Source organism: Leucoraja erinacea, chromosome 7 (genome assembly GCF_028641065.1).
Source record: "Leucoraja erinacea ecotype New England chromosome 7, Leri_hhj_1, whole genome shotgun sequence".
Lineage (NCBI taxonomy): Eukaryota > Metazoa > Chordata > Chondrichthyes > Rajiformes > Rajidae > Leucoraja > Leucoraja erinaceus.
Window position 1 is genome coordinate 26,478,898 of NC_073383.1, and position 26,809 is coordinate 26,505,706.

General features: G+C 40.9%; 1 protein-coding gene across 3 annotated transcripts in view; it reads right to left on the minus strand.

The window, feature by feature from the left end:
- Positions 1-26,809, minus strand: part of kalrna (kalirin RhoGEF kinase a) — a 584,657-nt gene that overhangs the window by 203,758 nt on the left and 354,090 nt on the right. For all 3 annotated transcript variants that reach the window (XM_055638050.1, XM_055638045.1, XM_055638046.1), the window contains exons 22-28: positions 18,676-18,858; positions 17,574-17,692; positions 12,318-12,384; positions 8,418-8,527; positions 4,847-4,916; positions 3,938-4,027; positions 485-577 (exon numbers count right to left, since the gene is read on the minus strand). In XM_055638050.1, coding sequence (XP_055494025.1) covers positions 485-577; positions 3,938-4,027; positions 4,847-4,916; positions 8,418-8,527; positions 12,318-12,384; positions 17,574-17,692; positions 18,676-18,858 — 732 coding nt within the window. The remainder of the gene's footprint in view (positions 1-484; positions 578-3,937; positions 4,028-4,846; positions 4,917-8,417; positions 8,528-12,317; positions 12,385-17,573; positions 17,693-18,675; positions 18,859-26,809) is intronic.

A 26,809-nucleotide genomic window follows, 5' to 3' on the forward strand; every position in this document is an offset into this window, starting at 1 on the left:
CTAAACACTAGAAGTGATTTCAGAAGACTCTCAGTCTGGCACTGAGTGAGGCTGCATGCAGTTCAAAAATAAATCAAGCCCAGAAGAAGCTACCTAGTACCAACCTACTTATAATAAAAACCCTTGCCTATTACCTGCCACTCTTTGACCGGCCTCTTCCCTTTTCCAGCTTTCGTCCCTCCCCCCCCCACAATCAGTCTGAAGAAGGGTCTCCTCCAGAAACGTCACCGATCCATGCTCTCCAGAGAAGGTGCCAGACCTGCTGAGTTATTCCATCCTTTTGTGTCCTTTTATGTATTAACCAGCATCTGCTGTTCTTGTTTCTACCTAGTACTCAATAAATACAACAAATACGACAAAAGGCAAATAACCTAGTGCTCCATTCTACCTCAGTCCATATAATAAATGTTATAATTTTATGATGTACGACATCTGGTGATATTGACAGATATACCTTGACAGAAATATCGAGAGTTTTGCATACCTTCAGTAGGAGCTGGTACTTTGTGATTCTCTGAACAGGTTTAATTAAATAGGATGAAATTGAATTGGCCAGACCATGCCTTTGTTGAATTTCCTGTAAAGAATATATTAAATACAGAATGACTCCAAATATCTAATTCAAGATGGCGAACAAATGCAGTGCTTTTTAAGGTGGTGTACCGGCACCTCTACAAAGTTAAAGGTTAGTATTTTGTTTCCCAGCCAATTTGACACTTATGTTTATTGATCGTGCATACCTGCACCTTTTTCTCTACAAAAAAGGAACTATACAAATACATCAGTTTAATATATAACATTTCCTTTTTAATTCAAGCAAAACAAAGGGACATTGTGTCTATCTTCAGTTCAAACCAGCATCTGCAGTTCCTTCTTACACATTGTGTCCACCGGGTGGCGCCAGCAATGGCTGCCTCGCCAACAGTCTGTCTGTCCTTTCCTTCTTTGTGTTTTAATAGTATGTGTTAAATGCATGTTTTTAGTGTTATTTAGCTTGTTTATATGTAGGGTGTGGAGGGGGGAGGGAGGAAGTGGGGTTGGGGGAAACATTTTTAATCTCTTACCTCGACAGAGATGTGATTTTTTTTCCGTATCGTTTCCCCGTCCGCACTGCGGACAAACATCGAGGAGTTGGCGCCCTTTGCTGGAGATCCATTTTTGAGAACTCCACCACGGGGAGCCCATGCAACTTTAACATCACAGCTCGCGATCCCTTTTCCAGGGGTCGACCTCGGAGTCGTGGGTGCTTGAGGACTTAACATCACAGAGCCTGCGGGTCAGAGGTAGACAAAAATGCTGGAGAAACTCAGCGGGTGCGGCAGCATCTATGGAGCGGAGGAAATCGACACCGTTTCGGGCCAAAACCCTTCTTCAGACCCGGTTTCAGCCCGAAACGTTGAGTTTCTCCACCATTTTTGTCTACCTTCGATTTTCCAGCATCTGCAGTTCCTTCTTGAACGTCTCTGGTCAGAAACCGACTTTGGAAACTCCAAGCCGCAGGAGCTTCGATCGCCCCGACGCGGTGGCTTCGACCGCCGGCTGTGGGAGCTTCGATCGCTCCTACCGCGGGAGAATAAAGAGGAAGAAGAGTGGACTTTTATTGCCACAGGAATGTGGGCAATCTGCTGTGGTGGATGTTTATGTTAACTTTTATGTAGTTGTGTTTCTTGTTGCTTTTTTCTTCGTATGGCTGTATGGCAATTTGCATATCACTGTACTTTAATTGGTACATGTGACAATAAAAGACCTTTCAAACCTTTGAAAACATTTGATTGCCTAGCAGCACAACGTTAAGCAGTGGAATTTACCTAAAACCAATGATATAAGGTGATCATGTAAATATCAAGTACACTTCTGGAAATTGTAACATTCTCCTGTCTGTGTACAGCCATCTTCGCACAGCTGAAGCCAGACACCTAAATCAACGTACAATCCACAACTGATGTTCAGAGTATGTTCAGAGTGGGTAACCTATTAGAAAATAAAGGGGTCATGTTCAACAATTTGTTGAAATCTAGATTAACCATTTAATGTTTTAGTTTAACGTGATCTTTCTAAAATGCTTGAAATTCTTAAATTTTAGAATTGAAAATAGAATTTCCACAAAGCAAATACCGTGAATTCCTATCCATGAGGAAAACATTTTGAGTGCAGGAATGTTTATCCAGCAGCTTGCCAGTGTAAAGCCCCCTCAACCCTCCAGCAAGATCTCAAGTCATCCTTATTAAAAGTAAGCTTCTCTTCATAAAGGTGTCCGAAACACCACCACTCTCAACCCAGTTGTCTACCTCCAATGGAAAGATGACTGCCAGAAGTGTCTTCATAGTGTCTTTGGCCATGTCATAGGAGAAGAATTAGGCCATTCGGCCCATCGAGTTTGCCGGTATTGGTGCAAACCTATGTAAGCAGACCGAAGAAGGGCCTCGACCCGAAAGGTCATCTATTCCTTCTCTCCAAAGATGCTGCCTGACCCGCTGAGTAACTCCAACGTTTTGTGTCTATCCTCTGAGCAGAATATTATTTGGTGTTCACAAGGAGATGCTCCATGCATGAATCTGAACCCACCACACTTTCTAAGCATGATTACTGGAAAGAGGTCAGTTGGCACTGATTCAATACGACAATTTCGCTTTGATACATTTCTAGGCCACGAGCTTTAAAGTCAGTAAAGCTTTATGAAAAACAAGAAATATTTTACTTTATCTCTCTGATTGTCAATTTTAACAGAATCATATTAAATTAAAACAATAACTGCTTAATCTAGATTTCAAAGATGATTGAAAATGAACTCTTTATTTTCTAATAGGGTACCCACTCTGAACAAATCTCTATTCTGGTAAATAATACACAATTAAAACACTACATTACATGAATATGGAACAAGATAGTAAATTAGCTGCAGCCTCATACTGTCTTAAAGGGGCAGGAAATTTACTAGTAACATTGTTTCTCATTTTAATTCACTTGAGTGAAGTGGATTTCTTTAGTTGTTATAAACTACTTCATCGTGTGGGAGAAAGAGTAAGTCATCAGTGCCACAGGTAACAGCATGTAACCCCAGCTGTTCACAATTCATATCAATAATCATGATGAAGGGACCACGTATGATATATCGTGTTTGCTGACAGTCCAGTGCTGGATGGTAAAGTTATGAAGAGGATGCAGAGAGTCTTTGGGGGATTTAGATAGACTAAAATGCAGTATGTCATGAAGTTATTCATGGAGACATATCAAATAAAAATAATTGAGAAAAGTGAAATAATGTTGTAAAATAACATAAAGCATTCTGTTCCTTTAATTTGACCATTTAGGAATTTATATCATTGTCATAGTTTTGAGGGGTTTCCTAAAAGAGACCCATAACTTCAGTTGAGACGTCCACAAAGCAAAAACTCTGAATTCCCATCCACGAGGAAATCCTTTTGAGTGCAGGAATGTTTTTAATCATTAGCATTTCTCATGAACGGCAAAGGAATTAAACTCAACTTTGTAGAAAGTATTAAATATACGAATTGGCCAAATCTTATAAAAGCATTCAAGGTGTTTGAATGATTATTTTACATCAGTCTATATGTCTCTTGGCTATTGGAAGTTCAACTCAACACTTAGTACTGTATATTGAGAGATATTTTGATTCATCTGGAATTTTTAGTTATATTTGTCTGAACTAGAACAAGAAAAAATGATTCACTCGTGAAAAGTGGCACCACATATATGATTTGAGGGAGCTAGTTTTTCAATATTCATGAATATTTCTGCATTTCAAAGTCTTAATAGATATTTGAAAATATATCCTCAGGTACCAATGAGAATTAAAATGCCCTATCACTACTTATGGATAAAATTTTGCATAATGTACCTTATCTCTAATTACAATATTTATCTTTTTGTTTGCAAAAGTAAACAAGTACAGATGGTAAATATATAATCTACTTACATCAAAAAATGCTCCTGCATGCTCTAAAATTAACTGGCTGGAGTCAGGTTTGTTCTTGCAGTACGAGACATACATCTGGAATTTGTCTGCCTGTGCAGAAAGAAAACAAATATTAATTTAGATTCAGGTAAGATAAATCAATATACCAGTCAGACCTTTGTAGTTACAATGCTGAGAAAAGGACACATCAATTAACTGTAGTGTTACTTAATTTGCACTTTGATATTTGGCCTGAGTGAGTGATTGTTGTCATCAGTCTGTATGCTCCTTGGCTATTGGAAGTTCAACTCAACACTTAGAACTGTGTGTTGAGAGATATTTTGATTAAGGCAATGCCTCATTGAAATTCCATTTTGAATTATACAACATTCAAAATTATTAATTGGCCCTGAATTATACCATTGGCTATAAATATGACATTTAAATCCTGAGAAGTTCTGAATGACACAATCATCTTGTGATGATCATCATGTTACAGACTGCAAAGCATTTCCCCATTGAAATCCTAAAGTCTTGCTCAGCCTTGGATAAGGGCCTGTACCAAGTAAAATAAATGAAGAAAGTGAAAGCAGTCACTATCTCTTTTGGGCATTATTTATGACAAAGGGCCAACAATCTTCACACACAGTAAAGGCTTATTTATTAATTGGCAAATGTTGAAATGACAGTATTGTCTGTTTGGAACTGATGGAACCTTTTACATTAAAAAAATTCTGAAGTCACAAAATTGCAACTTAAAAATAATTACCTAAATAAATATTGTGAACTAAACCTCTGTTCCTCTCTGTTGGGATCTTCTTGCAGTGAAATTAAAACCAGGGATAACACAACACTACTTCATACATTAAAAATATGTAGGAGATCATTAAACATTTATTTTTGATGATGATATAAAAATACTTCACTCACCCAAGTGACAAAACAATGGCCTACATCTTCTGGCAACTGCTCATATTTCTCCAGTTCTTTCAGAAAGGTACTGAAATAAATACACAGCTTGAATTATACACAAACCACATTACTCTGTTGCTCTAGTCCTTTGCTGTTTGTTTATAATTTTAAGAGTACCATTATATCTGCTCAGTGTATTTTATATAAAAAGATATTTTAACCTTGATAAACTGACATTTTATCAAGGTTTACTGTAAATGAATGGGAGATTCTAAGGTTATGACACAACTTTTAAACATAAATCAAGTAAGACAGTTTTTACTTACGCTTTGAGAAAGAAGTGTAACTTGTATGTTTAAAACTTGCCTCCTTGGAAACCGAAACACACTGGTCCATAAAGCAGATTGTTTCTACTTTACAAGAACATATGAAGGGCTCAATATGGGACGTGTATCTTCATCCTACAACAGACTTGTTCAACTTTCCATCTTTATCAGTTCATCTGGTGGTACAGTGGCACAGCAGTAAAGCTGCTGCCTCACAGTGCCAGTGCAAGATCCCCTCTCAATTTAGGAGATTGAGAGGGGATCTTATAGAAACTTACAAAATTCTTAAGGGGTTGGACAGGCTAGATGCAGGAAGATTGTTCCCGATGTTGGGGAAGTCCAGGACAAGGGGTCACAGCTTAAGGATAAGGGGGAAATCCTTTAAAACCGAGATGAGGAGAACTTTTTTCACACACAGAGAGTGGTGAATCTCTGGAACTCTCTGCCACAGAGGGTAGTTGAGGCCAGTTCATTGGCTATATTTAAGAGGGAGTTAGATGTGGCCCTTGTGGCCAAGGGGATCAGAGGGTATGGAGAGAAGGCAGGTACGGGATACTGAGTTGGATGATCAGCCATGATCATATTGAATGGCGGTGCAGGCTCGAAGGGCCGAATGGCCTACTCCTGCACCTAATTTCTATGTTTCTATGTTTCTATGCTCGGGTTCAATCCTGACCTTGGGTGTTGTTGTGTGGAGTTTGCATGTTCTCCCTGTAACTCTGTGGTTTCATCCTGGTGCTCTGGTTTCCTCCCGTAATCACAAAGACGTGTGGGTTTGTTGGTTAATTGGCCCTTTGCAAATTGTCCCTAGTGTATAGTGGGATAATGAGGGTGTGAATGGGTGATCAATGATCAGCATGGACTCGGTGGGCCGATGGGCCTGTTTCCATGCACTATCTCTAAACCTCCAGAGATACCCAGGGCATGCAACTAATTCTGGTTTTTCAGGCCATTGCATATAGAAACTGGTTGTTTCTACATTTAATGCTTGTTTTAATTGTGAAATTAAATTGGGATTGACCTGAGCCTGTGTTGTGAAAATAATAGTCAGTTCTCCAGCAATTAAACTAGTTATCTTTAAAGGCACAATTGCAGCCTACCACCTAAAATATGCATTGTAATTATATTAACTTGCCTAATTACAAGGCAGAAAATAACAGATATGCTTCTTCATCACTACATTAATATCCTTTGATGCCCTTCCATACCTGAAGAAATTCAGGTCAATTTCCCTTCTGTAACCAGGGGTGATGAGGCTAATCACAGTGTTAGTCTCATTACCACAGCGAAACTCAAGTGATAGAGTAAGTTCAGTTATCAAGTTCAGGGAGGCACAGTGGCAGAGCGGTAGAGCTGCTACCTCACAGCGCCAGAGACCTGGGACCCATCCTGCTGCTTATGCGGAGTTTGCATGCGCAACTTGTGACCACGTGGGTGCTTCGGTTTCCTCCCACATCCTATAGATGTGCAGGTGTGTAGGTTAATTGGCTTCTGTAAATTGCCCCCTAATGTGCAGGATGTGAAGGTGGAATAACATAGCACTAGTGTACAGGTGATCAATGGTCGGCCTGGTCTCGCTGTATCTCTAAACAACACATCAGCGATTTGTGACCACGTTATTTTCCTAAGGATATTTGCTAAACCTGGGGGCCAGTTCAGTAACGATGGAATATTAAGATTTGTTGGCTCTCTAAGTAAAATCATGTCACTGTTGATGCTTTTATCTACTACCTTCATTATGTCCCACAGTTCTTGATCAATGCCAATGGGGACAATTTCTGAGGACTCCAACCCCTTCCAGAGTTTAAATAGATTCATAAGGTTCTCTTGTTTTTTCAGTCTATTCATAAAATCGGAATAATTTCAGTAAATCCATTCTGTAGTTCTTCAAAAGCTTTTAAATCTTTCCTGAAGTCTTGTGCCAATAACTGGATATACTGCAATATTCAAATTGTGGCCAAACCAGTTCTATAGAGACTGATCAGAATGTATTTGGTTTTGTAGTCAATGCCTCTGTTTAGAAAGCCCTAGATCCTTTAAGCTTTTTGCAATCTGCCATCTTGCTTTCAACAAATCACACACATTTCCTCCCAAAATGTAACCCTTCATATTTCTCAGATTAAATTTCACATGACAACTATTCGTCCGATCTACCAACCTGGCTATCTCCACTTAACACTTATTCAGAGCAAGACACAAAGTGCTGGAGTAACTCAACGGGTCAAACAGCATCTGTGGAGGGAATGGACAGGTGACGATTTGGGGTGTCCTGAAGAAGGGTTCCACTCAAAACGTTGCCAATCTATTCACTCCACAGATGCTGCCTGATCCGCTGAGTTATGCCAGCACTTTGGCTTTGCTCAAGACACCAGCATCTGCAGTTCCTTGTGTTTCCACCTCTTATTCAGAGATCACTATAACAAGTTTCATGCCATCTGCAAATATGGAAACTATGTCCTGCATTTAGTTCATAGACATTAAGATAATACACACACACACACACACATATATATATAATGTATAGTCTACGAACTATATAATGTATAGACACACACAGTAGTTTTCGTATCGTCCTGGAGACTCAACTGTAAACTTTGCTACAGTCTAAAAACATACATTTTACCAATACTGTCTCCTGTTATTAACATTTTAAAAAATATTTCCATAATAGCCCTTTTATTCCAAGGTTTACAATCTTGAAAAACTTGCAAACTTGTTAATGCAGTGTCTTAGCTAGAGCCTTATGGAAGTAAATATATCATTTGTATTTCCCTCATCAGAACATTTTATCGTTAGTTAGACACAATTTGGCTCAAACAAATCCTTGCAGGCTTTCTCTAATCAATCCACAATCTAATTTATCACTAATTCTAGAAACAATGATTTGCAAATGTTGATTCTTTTTAAAACAAAGTGCTGGAGTAACTCAGTGGTCAGGCAGCATAATTGAAGAACATGGATGGGTGACATATGGGGTTGGGACCTGAAACGTCACCTATCCATGTACCCCAGAGATGCTGCCTGACCCGTTGAGTTACTCAAGTACTTTGTCTCTTTTCCAATTGCTAATTCTTTCTTAACTTCAACCCAGTAGCCTGTGAATCTGTGTATCTGTTGATCAGCAGATCTGCTGGTCTAACACAAGCTATTGGGTTCCAAAACCTTCAAGGGATAACACCCTGAGATCCCCAGTGTCCACCGTGGGGAAACAAAGGATTTTCATTGAGCTGACAGTCAATTGTGAGGAGGTATCCAACACTTACTTGTTATGAAATTCATAGATCTCCTGAATATTTCCAAATACAATATGTTCCTTGTTAATAATACCAGGTGGGATTTCCTCCACTCCACTGGTCATTTCCCAGAAATAGCTCTGAAATGCGATAAGAGGGAATAAACATAAATGGTTGCATTCTTTTGAGCTTCTTTCAGATCACAGATCTCAGTATAATACACATCTGTATGAAAGTGACATTGGCATGCCTTTTGACTTCATGTTTTTTATTAAATATATTCGTTCATGTTCAAATTGGAATACATCGATTTCTTGCACATGTTGTTATCATATTTAAACATCTTTGCAAAAGCAAGTCAAGTAGTCTTTTACTCAAGTTGAATGGTTTTCCATCATGTAATCTGAACATTATAGAGGTACAACTGTACAGATAAGGTTCAACTTTATTTTCAGAAGGATAGAAAGATCAAATAATGCTTGGAAAATACACATCTAAGTTGAGAAGAGCAACATACTGATTTTGGAACACAAATACACAAACACGTTACAAGTTAGAAAAGCCACAAAGAAAGCAAGAAAACAAGAGCAAATTAGACCATTCGGCCCATCAAATTTGCTCTGCCATTCGATCACGGCTGATTTATTTTTCCCTCTCAACCTCATTCTCCTGTCTTCTCCTTGTAACCTTTGACACCCTTACTAATCAAGAACCTATCAATTTCCATTTAAAAATACCCAAGGACTTGGCCTCCACCTCCATCTGTGGCAATTAATTCCACAGATTATTTCTAGTGAGATGAAATTGAAAAGTAATGCTAAAAGTGTATAGAAACTTGGGTAGACCACACTGGAGGACAGAATGTCCATTTATTGGCAATTGATTGGATCCAATTTTTCATATAAATCCTAAGCAGGTGACAACATTTTCCGTATTGTACAAGAAAGGTTTCACACAAAAGAAATATGGCAGGTTACCCTCCAGTGCCACGTTCTACAGAAGCACAGAATTAAACTTTAGTTAAGTTTGCCCAATTCCTTTCTCATCCAAATTACAGTATAGGAGCAGGAAAACAGAATAAGAAGAGTCAACAATAAATCACAAAAGAGTGGTTTCACAAATTATTTATTTATGAGTTATTTGTCATCACTAAATACCAAATAGAATAAGACAGAGGAAGGAATCTGTGCCAACACGTCATGTGTTCTAACTCGTCAATTTATTCGTTTGCTCCCATTTTCAGAAATTATTTTATAGAGAGGCCATAGCAAAGATTAGTTAGAAACATAGAAACATACAAAAATAGGTGCAGGAGTAAGCCATTCGGCCCTTCGAGCCAGCACCGCCATTCAATATGATCATGGCTGATCATCCAAAATCAGTACCCCATTCCTGCTTTTTCCCCATATCCCTTGATCCCTTTAGCCCTAAGAGTTAAATCTAACACATTAATTTATATATAACTAAAACTCTGATCTTGTTATCTTCCGGTTTGGCCATTCTATTTGCGCAAAAACGGTACGCAATAACACTATGATTTTTCGTCAGCTTACTCACCGTTCTTCTGATCGGAACTTTTGTTCTGATCAGTGGAAGCTGGTAAGAGTTATTGAGGATTAAAAATCTTAAAAAACGTGCGTGCGCAGATCGATTGCCTCTCCTGCCATTCAGCGCCGCATGGATCAGTCCCTTCTACTGTCACTCTGCAGGATGGTCCGCCCCTTCCGGCACCATCACGTCTTTACTGCAGCTGCGGGAGGCTCTGGATGGCCGGTGGAGGTCTCCAACCGGACACAATTTTTGGAGGGAGGGACCGGAAATGGCCCGACCCAGCCCGACCCCATTCAGCCTGACCCGACCCGATCCAGCGCGACCCGACATGATGCCGCCCGACCCGACCCAGCCTGACCTAGCCCGACCCGACCCAGCCTGACCTAGCCCGACCCGACCTGACTCAGCCTGACCGAGCCCGACCCAACCCCGCCCAGCCCAGCCCGACATGTAGTCGGAGATGACGCCGATGTCGCCAAGTAGAAAGCAGGGACTCTGATCCCGGTGGAGAACAACCAGCGAAGCGACCAGCAGCCAGCGACCAGCGAAGTGACCAGTGCCCACTGTAAGTCCCCATCGCACCACCAACTCCTTCCCCTCTGGTCCCCCTCGCTGGCTCCTGCCCCCCTCACCCGTGATACCGCACTCTCTCCCATGGCTCTTCCCCCATCTTTTCTCCGAACTCTCTTCCCCTCTGCCCCCACACCCCCCCCCCAGCCCACACAACACTCCCGCCACCTCTCCCCCCACACCCCTCGCTCCGCCACACCCCTCCCTCCCTCCCCCCCACACCCCTCCATCCCACACATCCCCACACAACCCTCCCCCTGCCCACACATACCCCTCTCCCACACACCCATCCCCCCCCCCACAACCCCCCAGCCCACACACCCCTCCCTCCCACAAACCACTCCCCGCCCAGTGGCAGCCCAGGCTTACAGCCAGCGCGGAGAAGAAGAGCTAAATCCAGCTCAACTCTGCCTGTTCCCCCAGGTTAACCGACAGCCCTGGACTGACGGGCCGGTGTCCCCCGGACATCTCCGGCCGCCCCCGGTCTGGGATGGGACACTCGGGAGGGGACGGGGACAGTCCAGTAGCAATTCAACTGCACTTGCAGCGCCGGAGACCCGGGTTCGATCCTGACTACAGATGAAACGCAGGTCTGTATCCCTGCAACAGCACAGCTGCCGAGAATGTTTATCACGAGTGACCTTTGACAAATCCCATAATTTCTTGCGTTTTTCGGAATACCAAACTCACTTATTCCATCTCACTGAAAATAAACCTTGGTGCTAGTTTTTTTTGCTTCCTTTATGGCTTTTCTCACCTGTAACGTGTTTGTTAGTGATTTTGTGTACTTTTGATATAAACCCTAAACTCTTTCCCTGCCCTCATGTCTTTATTCGTCAACAAGTGGTTCATTGTCTCTTTCATTTCAGTGAAATATATTTTTCCTGCATTCTGATGAAGCCGTTTTAAATGCTTCCCATCAGTGTTTGCTAACAATGTTACCCATTTTATGTTCCAAAATTCCAAACTCATCAAATTCAGCTTCTAGTACAGGTCCACCACCAATTTTCAAGCAAATGGTGGTCTGGCACCTCATTGAATCCAGATAAAATTACAAAAACACACTTGAAATTCCTCTCTCCACTGGAAGTCCCCCCGGAAATGTGGTGCCTAGGCCGGATGAGGTGACTGATCAAAACATCATTGGGACTTCTGCAGCCAATTGGGGCGGCTGGGGCTGTGGAACTCCGGCCCAGCTGAAGCTGGCAGTTCCGTTCCCATAGCTGACTTCCGAGGCTGAATTAGCAGGCCAATATCTTGACACCTCGGCATTCTAGGCGTACCGTTCTGGTACCATTCGACTTCTCTCGGAGGTCATGACCTCCGTTGGCCTGGCAAAAACAGATAATCCAGAAAGGCTCTGGAATCAAGGGTGCTGCAAAATAGGTGGTAGACCTGTAATCTAATTCATGTCAAACATGTTATTTTCTATTATAAAAATATTATGGCGATTACTGCAGAACCCTGCAGAATGGAGCACTTCTACCTGTTGCTTAGGAGATTCAGATATAAAAGCATCTCTCAAACAAGCGTTTTTTTTTAAACTTAGTTTGGATTGCTACATCACCTGGAGTGAAACCTCAACAGTGTCATTATCACATCATACCTTTCGAAAATCTAAAGGGAGTTATATTGGCAATTGTTCATTACTATCAAGTGGAAATCACATATCAAATAATAAACATAATAAACATTAATCCCAGAATATATGCAAGTATTATGTAGTGGACAATTTCATGCCAACTCAAGTAAACAACCTTTAGATTAAATATATATTTGATAATCTGTAGGAGTGAGGTAACAGCATACCTCAAGACACTCGTGTAAATCTCGAACATAAGCTTTTTCAGTCTGCAGGAGCTCAGCCATTATAAACCTGGAAAGGAAATGGGAAAAATATTTTGTTTGAAATGTGATTAAAAGTTTCTATCATTTGACATTAAAACAGTAGCTGCGTTCAATCTAAATGTTTCAAATTTTGTTCTTCTGTAAGAAAACGAGAAAATTATCACACAATAATTGCATATCATGTAATTGAACTTTGGTTTCCGACAGATACTGAATACAACTAGGATCAAGCAAGAGTCGGCAGGTCAATACTTTCAGGGACAAGCAGCATTTTACCCGGTCAACTACAATACACCTTTAGAGTTTCTCAAATTTTGATTCTTAGGTTTGTCTGCTCTCCAACACTGCTGGTCTCAGGAATACCTTCTTCCTCTCCATTATTAGTCTTTCCATAAGCTAGTAGGTACTGTCCTATTCACCTGTATCCCATTGATAACATTGGACTTTGTCTAACCAGCATCTGCAGCTCTTTCCCACACAGGGACAATTTACTCTTATACCAAGCCAATTATCCTACAAACCTGTACGTCTTTGGAGTGTGGGAGGAAACCGAAGATCTCGGTGGAAACCCACGCTGTCATGCAGAGAACATACAAACTCCGTACAGACAGCAACCATAGTTGGGATGAAATCTGGGTATCTGGAACTGCAAGCACTATAAGGCAGCAACTCTACTGCTGCTCCATGGTGCTGCCCGGCATCTGCACTCAATATCTTCCCCATTGCTCTGTCGATTGTACTTTAATTTGAACTGATTGTATCTATATATGGTATATGTGATGTGTTTGGGTAGCCTGAAAAACAGGCTTTTCACTGTACATCGGTATATGCGACAATAATATACCTCATACTAAGAAATAATATGAATTTCCTGCTAGGATTATAAAACTCAGCTCAATCTTTTTCCAACCAAATTATTGATCAATTGGGAAGTGGAATGCTACATTCAGTTTGTGTATTTCATGTAGATATAGGATATTTTAAGAACAGTTTTACTTTTCACGACAAGGGAACATTACACATGGAAAAGCTGCTATCCCCAGAGGTAAATAAAACTAAATGGAGAGAGTCTAACTTGGAATATATGCAGTAACTGTGCATTCTGAACTTAGATTGGAATCATCATGTCTTTGGCTACGCTAAGGTTTTTATTTTATGCACCAGTATTAAGGTTATTAATTTACTGAATTAAAAAATATATATATATATTATCGTTTTGTATTGCATTCACGGGTCTGTTAAGCTGCTGGAGGTCAGAATTTCATCGTTACATTGTTGAACACACAAATGGTGGAATAAGGAATTAGAATGAGGTGAATTAAAGAGCTTACGGACCCTTATGAACAAAAAATGCTAGAAATACTCAGTGGTTCAGGCAACGTCTGTAGCAACAGTTAGCTTTTCAGGTCAATGGAAAGTCATTCTGCCAGCACTTTGTTTTTATATAAGACTTGGAGCATCTGCAATATATTGTTTTGGTGTCATGAACCGTTTTAGTGTGTGGGAAAAGGATCAGAATAGATGCTTTTAACTATGATTGAGTGGAACCTAGATAACTGTGCATATTTTAGCTGAGGCCAAAAACTCTTTACATATCTACACGTTAGAACGTGTCAAGTTAATGACCAATGATTCTCTAAAGCGCTCAGATGAAGAATTCCAGAGATTCCAATAACAGCTACAATGCTCCCAGCAATGATACTGTCTTGAGTAGGAAGCAACTGCAGATGTTAGTTTACACTGAAGATGGACACAAAATGCTGAAGTAACTCAGCGGGGCAGGCAGCATCTCTGGATAAATGGAATGGGTGACGTTTTAGGTCGAGACCCTTCTTCAGATCTTCAGAGAAGGGTCTCGACCCGATAGGTCACCCAATGATACTGACATCCTGAGCACCTCAGCTTTTAAAACAGAAAACTGCCTTCCAACTCAAGAGAGTCAAGAGTGTTTTATTGTCATATGTACCGAAATGGAACAATGAAATTCTTACTTGCCACAGCATAACAGCTTTGCAAACTCAATGGATAATATAAGTAAACAAAAGAAAGTTCAATAGATTATAAAAAACAATATAATGCAAAACAAAACAACGCCCAAAACAAGAGACAACTCTTTTTGATAAATTTTCTTTTTTCGTGAAATTTAGCAGCTTTTTATTTTTAAAGTGGCTATTAGACACTTAAACATACTTCAACTGCTAAAAAATAACTAAGTGCAATGCTGAATAGTAATTCAATCAAAGTCGCAAAGAGCTATATTTAAAGGGGTATCACATTATATAACAGTTGGATTTCAAGATATCACTTAAGGTCAGTGTTACATATTGTTCCTGTTAGTACATGGACCCAAGTTAAACTCAGCTGTGAAACTTCCTGCTCCATTTGTTTCTTTGTCAAACTTTCCTTTCAATTAAGAAGCATCATTTTCAGGAAATAACAAATTATATTTGCTTCTGAATATTTATCCACACTTGGTGCTCCAGTTTCTTACCACAATCCAAAGACATTAAGGTTTGTAGATTCATGTGACTTTGGTAAAAAAAATAGTAAATTGTTCCGATTGTGTAGGTAATTTTAATATATGGGGTAATCGCTGGTCGGTGCGGACTCGGTGGTCAAGTTTCCATGCTGTATCTTGAAACGAAACTAAACTAATGCTGGGGATGGACCTCATAGAGTTCTGGAAAATTATCAGGGGCTTAATTGAGAGAGAAAGTAAGAAACCTTTTCCCCCCATAGTAGAGACATCTAAAATGAGAATAGACAGTGGTTTAGGGGAAGGGTGAGAGGTTTAGAGAGGATCTAAGGAAGAGCTTTTTCACTTAATAGTGGTTAGATTCTAGAAAGTTCTGCCTGCATTTGGAGTGCAGTAGGTGCACTCACTATATTTCAGGAGTATCTCCACTTGAATTGCTAATGCATAGAAAGTTGTAGACCAAGTACTGGTGAATGAGATTAGTGTAGATGGGTAGTTGATAGTCAGTGTGGATATGGTGAGCTGAAGAGCCTGTTTCTGTGCTCAATGACAATGATACTATAACTGGCTTCAAATTGAAATATTACTGGGAACAGATCGGCTAAGTCTGTACTTTCGAATTCTGAGAACATGAACATTAGGTTTTGATACGAATCTGTAAATGTAATCTCAAATCCCAGGGACAATAACGCCACACTTTCCTGCTATAAAGCAGTATTATTGGAAGAGAAAGTAATAATTCATGAGGAACCAAAGGCAAGACTACAGATAAGAAGAATGTGCTTTGTTATTTCAGCAAAAGAGTAATAGAATCATCAACTACTGATCTTTTCCAGAAATCAGGATCCCTAGCTGTGAGAGAGTCTTTAAATAAAACATAAAAAGAGTTTTGGAGATTCTTCCAGTAAGTTGCTTGTGACAGTTTAAGTTCTTGTACAGTAGAAATGATATGATAGATCAGAGGACGCTTGAGATGTTTGCTGAATAGCAAAGTAATTTCAAGCACGTTGTAATTTACTACAGAGAAGAAGAAATATATGAGGATACAAGGAACTGCAGATGCTGTGCTGTAATAAGGCATATCGTTTGTAAAAGAACACGGGCTGGAGTAACTTAGTGGGTCGGGCAGCATCTATGGATGGAATGAATAGGCAATGTTTCAAGTCGGAACTTTTCTTCATACTAGGGAAGGGTTAGGGCGGCACAGTGGCGCATTTGGAGATTTGCTGCCTTAAGGCGCCAGAAACTCAGGTTTGATCCAGACTGGTCGCTCCTTCAGTCTGATTCCAGCATCTGCTGTTCCTCGTGTTTCCTTGTTCTTCACACAGCTTTGCGTCTCTGAACTCTTCGCTAACTTAATTTAGTACCGTGCCATGTGCTTTCAGAAGCTACCTAATTAAATGGTGTTTGACTTGCTTTAATGAGGGTCCTGACCCAAAACATCACCAATACAAGTTCTCCAGAGATGCAGCCTGGCCCGCTTAGTTACTCCAGCACTTGGTGTCTGCTTGGGATCCCGAAGGCTGCAAAATATCTTCAGTTAGTTGTATCACAAGGAAGGCAAACCTGCTCATATTCTGGGCAGGAATATCCCACCATGAAAAATTATTGCAATTTTGCTTCTTGAAGCTATTCTTCCTTCAATTAAATCTTCAATCTATCCATTCCGCTTTGTTCAAAACATGTATCAATCCTAGTTCTACAATTTCTTATTAACCTAGCCAATTCACACATAGAGAATTGAGAACCTGCAGCAATATGTATAGCAATTATTAAAATGTTATATGGACCACCACCGATTTTCCGGCACTTCCTTCACCTCACACCCTAAATTATGAGTGCACTTGCAATCCCCCTGGAAATCTCCTGAAAAACTGGCACCTAGGCCGGGTGAAGTGAGTGATCTCAAACTCATCGGGACTTCAGCGGCGGGTTGAATATGCCCCCTGCAGCTGGGATTCTGGAACTTCGGCCCATAGCCAACTTCCAGGGCTGATTGGCGAGTCGGATTTGCTGCCTGTGGCCAACTTTGGAACTTCGGCCCAGTTGGAACTGGCAGGTCCATTCCCATAGCTGACTTCCAAGGCTGACTTCCCCCCCCCGCCCTCCCCCCCCCCCCCCCCCCCCCCCCCCCCACCCCCCCCTCCCCCCCCCCCCCCCCCCCCCCACCCACCCCGAGTCCGTGACCTCTGTTGGTCTGGCAGAACGGATAAGCCAGCAAGGCTCTGGAACCAAGGGTGCCGGAATATTGGTGGTGGACCTGCACTGATCTGGCCAAAATGTTACAGTGAAATATGTTCAATTGCTCAATGGTTTCTTTGTTATCACGTGTACCAAGGTACAGTGAGATTATTGTTTTTGCATACAGATCAGTGAGATTATTGCCATACATAAATACAATACCCAGTTAACACATAATGCAGCCCTCTATATGTAATCTCGCAAGGTTTTGGCGCCATTTAATTCATATTGATTGGTTGTATCATTTCACTGACCCAATAAACCTTGCACACATTTTGCTGCAGGTTCTCAATTCCATCCATGTGAATTGAATGCATTGAATTCATAATAAAGCTGAAAATACAGCATATTTATTATTTATACTTCTCTGGCCAAAAATGTCTTCTTCAGCTTCATCCATTCATTAACTGAGGTAAATGTGTTTTAAACAATATAATCCAATGTTTGGATGTGACTAAAGTACATCTTAATCATTATCATAATTACAACTTGATCCTTACTCTTTCTTTCTTGCTGATTTCCTTTTCTCTTCATTGGCTTCATGGTTGGCATCTCGAAGTTTAACCTCAGGGTCAGTGAGACTTGCTGGAATGATATCCAGTTCCAGATCTTTATTGTCCTGGGGTGAAAATAAGAGCTGGACCTTTAGACATCACACTCAACCTCAAAAAGACAGGCACCAGAAACACTTGGAACACAACCTACATGTAAACGTGCGGAGTAGATCAAGATTTACAACACTTGCGTTCTTTATTTACATCTGAGACAATAAACAGTACGTTTACTTTACTGTTCGTCTATTTTTAATTGTTGTTGGCAATAAATTATTCTACTGGCAATCCAAAGATCATAATATCATAATATATGATCTTTGTTATGTCTCCATCGAAGGTTAAGTGGAGGCTTGATAAAAAATATATTAAATTATGAGAGGCTAAACTCCTTTTGCAGGGTGGAAATGTTCAACACTAGAGGGCATAGCTACAAAGTGAGAAGGGGAAAGTTTAAAGGAAATGAACGGGGCAAGAGAGGTGACAGTCTGGAATGTACTGCCCGGTGTGGTGGTGGAGATAGGATACCATAGTGGTGTTTAAGAGGCTTTTAGATAGACACGTGGAAGTGCAGGGAATAGAACGATATGGATCATGCACATACAGATGAGATGAGTTTAACTTGGTATAGTGCAGATACAATGAAGAAGCTTTGTTGCTGTAGGCCATGTGAAACCAAGACTCAATTAATGTTCTTTTCAATTTTTGCCGTGTTATTGCAATATTGAAAGATATAAAGGTATGGCAATATCAGTATGTGTCAAACTTGTGGCCTTGTGTTGCCTTCCTATTATTGCTCGCTGTGACTTTATTAGAGGGACTGACATAAAGCCCATCAAGAAACAGTGACAAATTTATAGCACAGTGGTAGAAATTCAGAAACTAGTTTTTTTTATGACCCATGACAAAATATTATTTTGCCTGCAAACTTTGTACAAGGGAGCTTTACCATTCAATGGATCTTTTATAGCATGTAGCCTGACACTTGAACAAATGACAATTTCCTTACACAATTGTTCACATGATATTGTGGTCAAGGGATCTTGCTTACCTCTGAAGTGATCCCAAGGCCCTTTTCCAAAAAGGATCTGTATTTTCCCATTCTCAATGAGAAATCTCGATAGCGCTTATCCACAGCCGTGACCCATTTCTTAATTTCACAGGCGTGAGCGTGCCCCTTCTCTACAAAACTGTCGGCGAGCTGAATGATGAGCTTCACCTTCTCCTTGGTTTGCTGGGTAGAGGGGAAACATTGTTGATATCAACATAGATCAATATCATTGTATCATTTTGTCAATATAGATGAAAACAACCCTCTAGTTCTTAACCTATTCTAGTCCAAGAAGAATCATATCTTTCTTGAGCTGCTCTATTTCTCTGAAATCTATGCACACAGTCTAGAGTAAGGGAGTCAAAAACCAGAAGATATAGGTTTGAGGTGAGAGGGGCAAGATTTAATAGGAACCCGAGGGGCAACTCTTTCACTCAAAGGGTGGTTGGTATATGGAACAAGCTACCAGAGGAGGTAGTTGGGGCAGATATTATAACAGTATTTAAAAGACACTTGGACAGGTACATGTAGAGGAAAAGTTTAGAGAGATATGGGTCAAATTTGGGCAAATGGGACTATCTTTGATGGGGCATCTTGGTCAGCATAGACAGGTTGGGCCAAATAGCCCGTTTCCATGCTGTATGGCTCTATATGATTAATTACTTTGCATTCTCGATTCACCTTTGTGCTGGTTCAGGAAACCTTTCTATTCCCCAATCTTTTGTTTTGTAATCCAAATCGCCCTAACACTGCAGTAGGTAATAGCTCATGTTCCCAGTTTATTTGCAACAATAATCAGAATATAAACACATCCATTAATACAATTTTAAGTTGCTGGTCAAAGGATAAAACATATTTAGCTTATGCTCAAAGCAAATAAGGTAATATTTATTTTATTTGACCAGTTGAATAATTTAGATTTACTAATAATCTACAATAATTTAAAGCAGATAACATTAAGGCAGAAGGGGAAAAAACATGTTAGAGATTATGCAGGACACAGGCTACTTAAAGTGTTACGAGCATTTCTCAACATTACTCAATCTTACAATGCACAGTAATTGGAGATACATGACTAAGATCAGTCAGAAATTAAGAGAATAGACTATTCAGCAATTAGATCATGGACAATTTGTACCTCGTCGGGAAGAAGGTACACAAACAGGAAAAATGTGGCCACCGGGTTCAAGAATAACTTCTTTCCAACAGCCATCAGGCTCCAGAGCACTACACAACACTAATCTCATGTATTTCTAAATATCATCTATGGTGCATTAAAGACTTCTGTTTTGCATTAGTATTAAGGTTATTAATTTATTGTATTTTTTGATTATTATGTCATCTCTGTTGCGTTTATGTGCCTGTTAAGCTGCTGTTGCTGAGAAAATCATTGTTCTTGTTGGTACATATGACAATTAAATACTCTTGATACTTGACTCTCAATGTTGATATTATCACTTAACTCCATTTTACAAATTCTACTCCTGACGCTACATCCGTGGCCTTTTTGGGGAAAATTAATCAATCGGATATAAAAATAAAGTTGGAAGAGTGGAGACATATCTTTGAAAAAGACAAAAAGATGAACGCTGGTTACCAGGAGTTAAATTTGCGTAACTTTTTGGATGGTGTGAACAGGGGTGACTCTAATGGTGACTGTACCTCTAGATGAGTGAACTAGATTATACGTTAATGTATGTTTTAACTGCTGCATGTTTATCAGGGAGGTGAGTGGATGCCTGATTGACTGATGTCAGCCAAGTAGCCAGTAGTGATTGATAAACCAGACCTGTGACCAAGTGGCCACTGAAGAAGAGAAGGATAGCACTAGCAACACCGCCATAGACCAGAAGAAGCTTCACAGGAACCAAGGGCTATAGGGACAGGCAGAAGAGTGAAGCTGATCTGTCGTGATCTTAATGAAGAACCTTGTGGGTTTGAGAGACAGTATGGTCGCCACTTGCACTTATCTCCTATGTTCCTACAAGCTAGCACGCAGATTAAGTCCCTGCAATATCACCCATGCCACTCTGCAAAAGCAGGACTGACAGAGACAGGAAATAAAAAAAAATCCCTGAAATAAATATCTTAAATTCGTCTGATGTTGAGCAATCTGCATACTAGTTCCTTCAAATATGTATGCTTACGATACCATCCTCTGGCAATGGTAAGTATTGCAATTATAATTTGCATGTGGTTTAAATGGAGTTGTGTTGCTCAGCGCTTTAACATTATCCACACAGTGCCATCTATTGGCTACAGTAGAAGAAAATAGTGAGCGTATTGATCCGTCATTTCAAGAAGGCCTGCAAATATATTTGGATCAAAATACTGACAATCTCTTGAAGTGTTACTGCAAAGGAAGTTAATATGAGGCAAGCATGAAGAAATAATAAGTTCATGTCATAGGAGTAGAATTAGGCCATTTGGCCCATTGAGTCTACTCCGCCATTCAATCATGGCTGATCTATCTTTCCCCCTCAACCCCATTCTCCTGCCTTCCCATAATGCCTGACACCCTTACTAATCAAGAATCTGTCAATCTTTGCCTTAAAAATACCCAATGACTTGGCCTCCATATCTGTCTGCGGCAATAAATTGCACAGATTCACCACCCTCTGGCTAACGAAATGTCTCCTCATCTCCGTTCTAAAGGTATGTCCTTTTATTCTGATGCTCTGCCCTCTGGTCTTAGACCCTCCCACTTGTGGAAACATCCTCCTCACATCCATTCTATCCACGCCTTCCACTATAAGTATCAAATGAAGGAGAAATGTCTGAGTACTATGGGCAATTATAGATGTTCTTGATTATCAAACGAACATGAACTTTTTGCTAAATTCAGGTTACTGAGGATGAACAGTGAATGACAATCTTGCTGGCAGCATTCTTATCTCCTGAAATATTAGACAAGTACTTAATTGATTGTGAAATGGGGAATCAGCGTAAATAATTTATGGTAATTAACTCCATATAATATATAATACTGCACACAGACTACAGGAAACTGAAAAAAAGGAAAGTAAGAGGTCTGCATTTATGTAATGTCGAACACAACCTCAGGATGCATCAAAATATCTTGTACTTTTGACCTGGAGCCATGCTTGTAATGTGCTTGTTATGCGAAACACAGCTGCTCAGTTGATTTCTATTCTAAAAATCATGCTCTGTTCTAAACACAAGCACATGTAGTTTCCCTAAAGTATGCGATAATCATCTTCTTTTGGCATGCACCATCCTCACTTCATCAGTGCCTTCACCTGCTCTCCATCAAACCACAGACTTTTGCTATTCTTTGTCCACTCCTTTTCCTCTGTACTGCATAAACTGTTCACCTGTAGCATCTCTTGAGCTAATTTCCCTGCTTGTTGCATGATTCAGGGTTTTTGCATGTATAGATTTATGTTAAATGCCTTAACACTTTCCCCACTTAAATAACACTAAATGCCCCACCACCTCCTCCCCCTTCCCCTACCCTCCATCCACATCCCTACCTCTGGCTTCACAATTCACAACTCTCCAATCCTTTTGTCTCACACCTTCTGGTTTAATCTTTGGCCCTTGTCCAACCATCTGACCCCCCCCCCCCCCCCCACCTGTGTCACCTATTACTTACCACACTTTGTCCTGCCTCTCCCCTCTCCCAGATTTCTTCTCCCCCACCCAACTCCACCCACCCCACAATCAGTCCGAATAAGGTTCCCGGCCCAAAACGTCACCTATCCATGTCCTCCGGAGATGTTGCCTGACCTGCTGAATGCTCCAGCACTTTATATCTTTTTTTGTAAATCAGCATCTGCAGTTCCTTGTTTCTCCTGCATGAAGGCATGTTGTTGTCTCTGTTCTACAACACTCTCCAGGGGTCTATCATGTACTGAACAAGCCTTGCCCTGGTTTAGCTTTTCTAAATGCAAAGCCTCACACTTGTCCAAGTTAAATTCCATCTGCCATTCCTTGGCCCATTTCCCCAGTTCATGTACATTTTGTTGTAATGTAGGAAAACCTTTTTCACTGTCCGCCATATCACCAATTTTGGTGTTATCCGCATTTTTACCAACATGATCACCCAAGTCATTAATATGGACCCAGCACAAATCCCTGTGGCACAGCATAGGTCCCAGATCTCCAAAACAAATCCCACTCCCAGCCTCTATCTCTTTAGCATGGCACAGTGGCATAGCTGGCTTAAGGGCCTGTCCCACTTAGGAGACCTAAACAGCAACCTCTGGTGACCATGCTCGCCACCCAAAAAATAAAATCAAGGCTGAGATGACCTGCAACCTCCTACTACCTCCCACGGATATGTTGAAAACCTTCCCAACTATGAAGAAAACCTCTTTCGACCTACAGCGACCTCCTTCGACTAAGTTGAAAAGTGGTTTCGACCATGCATGTTTTACTCGAGGATGGTCTCTGTTAATTTGGTCCGCGATTGAACAATACCCCCTTCGACCTCAAACAACCAAACTGAAAACCAACAACGACCAGCATCGACTGGTTACAGCTCAGATGATCACATGATAAAATGATGTCATACATGCATTTTGTTTCTTACAAAAAAGCCTCCCAGGTTAAAAAAAAAAATCATTCTGAACCATGCTAGCAGGGAAAGAACTAGTTAGGTGGATGTTACAAAAAGTACATCTACATCTGTCAGTAGCAGCCCTTTTGCTTTGTCAGCCTTTCAAGAAAGATAGAAGGGAAAGCACAAGGATAAAGAGAAGCACGAGAAGAGGTGTCAGTGGGTGAAGCCCTTCTTGCAAAGAAGATTGAGGCTTGGACAGTATGATAACCTGATGAATGTGCTGCAAGAGTAGTAAAAATCATCTGAAAGTGCTTTATCTCAATGCACGGAGTATTCGTAATAAGATAAATGAATTAACGGTGCAATTAAGTATATATAGTTATGATATCGTGGCCATTACGGAGACATGGCTGCAAGGGGATCAGGACTGGGAGTTAAATATAGAGGGGTACTCGACAATTAGGAAAGATAGACAGGAAAGAAAGGGAGGAGGGGTGGCCCTTTTAATAAGGGAGGGAATAACGGCAATAGAGAGGAAGGATATTGCGTTGAAGGATCAGGATAGTGAAACAGCTTGGGTACAGATAGAAAATAATAAGGGGAAAAAAACACTAGTGGGTGTAATTTATAGACCTCCAAATAGCTGTGACGCTGTTAGTCAGAACATAAATCTGCAAATAGTTGACGCATGTAAAAAGGGAACTGCTGTAATCATGGGGGACTTCAATTTTCATATTAATTGGGCAAACCAAACTGGGCAGGGTAGACTAGAGGAAGAGTTTATAGAATGTATTAGAGACGGGTTCCTAGAACAGTATGTCACAGAACCGACAAGGGGGGAGGCAATCTTGGATCTGGTCCTGTGTAATGAAGCAGGATTAATTAAAAATGTTATAGTTAGGGACTCGTTGGGAACAAGTGACCACAATATGGTCGAATTCCATATTCAAATAGAAGGGGAGCAGGCGGAAACTCAGGCTAGGGTGCTTAGTCTAAATAAGGGGGATTATGAAGGTATGAGGACTGAGCTGATCAAAGTTGACTGGGATAGCAGACTCAAGAATAAGACGGTACATGAGCAGTGGTGTACGTTTAAGGGAATACTGTATAACCTTCAAGAAAAATTTATTCCTATGAAGAAAAAAAGGGGTAAGGGTAAGAACAGTCAGCCATGGCTCAGTAAAACTATAAAGGATAGTATTCGGCTGAAGGCAAGGGCATATAAGGTAGCCAGAGATAGTGGGAGGGTAGAGGATTGGGAAGCATTTAAAGGTCAGCAAAAAATAACTAAGAGATTAATTAAGACGGGGAAAATAGACTATGAAAGGAATTTAGCGAACAACATAAAAACTAATAGTAAGAGTTTTTATAGCTATATAAAAAGAAAAAAGGGTGGCTAAGGTGAACGTTGGTCCATTGGAGGGTGAGACTGGAGAGTTGTTGGTGGGGAACATGGAAATGGCAAAGGCATTAAACGAGTATTTTGTATCAGTCTTCACCATAGAAGACACAAAAAATATTCCAACGCTGGATAAACAGGGGGCGGTAGGAATGGAGGAGCTAAATACTATTAAGATCACCAAGGAGGTGGTATTAGGGAAATTAATGAGACTGAAGGAGGATAAATCCCCTGGGCCTGATGGATTACATCCAAGGGTCTTGAGGGAGATAGCGGTGGGGATTGTGGATGCATTGGTGATAATTTTCCAAAACTCCCTGGAGGCAGGAACGGTCCCAGTGGATTGGAAAATGGCCAATGTAACACCTATATTTAAAAAAGGAAGTAAACAGAAGGCGGGTAACTATAGACCGGTTAGTCTAACATCGGGGGTGGGTAAAATGTTAGAGACAATTATTAAAGAAACACTAACGGGGCACTTGGATAAACATGACTTCATCGGACAGAACCAGCATGGTTTTGTGAAGGGGAAGTCCTGTTTAACGAATCTGCTCGAATTCTTTGAGGAAGTAACAACCCGGGTGGATAAAGGGGAACCGGTGGATGTGGTATACTTGGACTTCCAAAAGGCTTTTGACAAGGTGCCACATAAGAGACTATTGCTAAAAATAAAAAATTATGGGATTGGGGGTAATATATTAGCATGGGTAGAGGATTGGCTAACAAATAGGAAGCAGAGAGTGGGGATAAATGGTTCATACTCGGGATGGCAACCGGTAACTAGCGGGGTTCCGCAAGGGTCGGTGCTGGGACCCCAGTTGTTCACAATTTATATAAATGATTTGGAGGAGGGAACCAAGTGTAATATATCAAAATTTGCGGACGATACAAAAATGGGAGGAAAAGTAGGGGATGAGGAGGATAGGAAGAGTCTGCAAAAGGATATAGATAAGCTAGGTGAGTGGGCAACAACTTGGCAGATGAAATTTAATACTAATAAATGTGAAGTCATTCACTTTGGGAAAAAAAATGATAGGGCAAGTTATTTTCTAAATGAGGAGGAGCTGCGTTGTAATGCAACGCAAAGGGATCTAGGGGTATTAGTACATGAATCACTGAAAGTTAGTATGCAGGTGCAGCAAGCAATTAGGAAGGCCAATGGAGTTTTGGCCTTTATTGCTAGGGGGATTGAGTATAAAAACACGGAGGTCTTGCTGCAGCTGTACACAGTATTAGTGAGACCACATTTGGAATACTGTGTACAGTTCTGGGGTCCATACTTAAGAAAGGATGTACTAGCCCTGGATGCAGTTCAGCGAAGGTTTACAAGATTAATTCCTGCAATGAGGGGATTGACATATGAGGAAAGGTTAAGTAGGCTGGAACTCTACTCTTTGGAGTTTAGAAGAATGAGAGGCGATCTCATTGAAACATATAAGATCGTGAGGGGCCTTGATCGGGTGGATGCACCGAGGATGTTCCCAATGATCGGGGAAACTAGAACTAGGGGACATAGTTGCAGAATAAGGGGGGGCTCTTTTAAAACTGAGATGAGGAAGAACTTCTTCACCCAGAGGGTGGTTAATTTATGGAATTCACTGCCCCAGGAAGCAGTGGAAGCAGAAACTTTAAATATATTTAAGACTAAAATAGATGGTTTTTTAGCTGCCAAGGGGATAAGGGGCTACGGGGAGAGGGCAGGGATATGGACCTAGGTATGGTTAGTATAGTAAGACCTGAGTGATCTCCTGGACAAGTGTCGATCGCCTGGATTGGGGTCGGAGAGGAATTTCCCGGTTTTTTTCCCGAATTGGACCTGGGTTTTTATCCGTTTTTTTGCCTCCCCCAGGAGATCACGAGGTTCTTGGGGTGGAGAGGGGTGATAGAGGTATAAAGGGGAGGGTAGTGTCTTGTGTTCTGTGTCTTGGGTCTACTGTTTGTGGTAAGTGTGTCTGTTTAGTGTTCAGCCATGAGCGAATGGCGGTGAGGGCTCGACGGACCTGGTGGTCTGCTCTCGCACCTACTTTCTATGTTTTCTATGTTTAAGAGGAGGATTTGTCTGCATTTAAAAACTTTACACTTTTGCTGCCTTCAAATGTGGCAGTGAAGGATGGGGTGGTGGTGGGGACATTGACTACCTCCCTGTTCTCCTCTTCCAGGGGCCTCTCATGCAGGGCTATCAACTCCTGTGGCATGTCCTCCTGCCACTC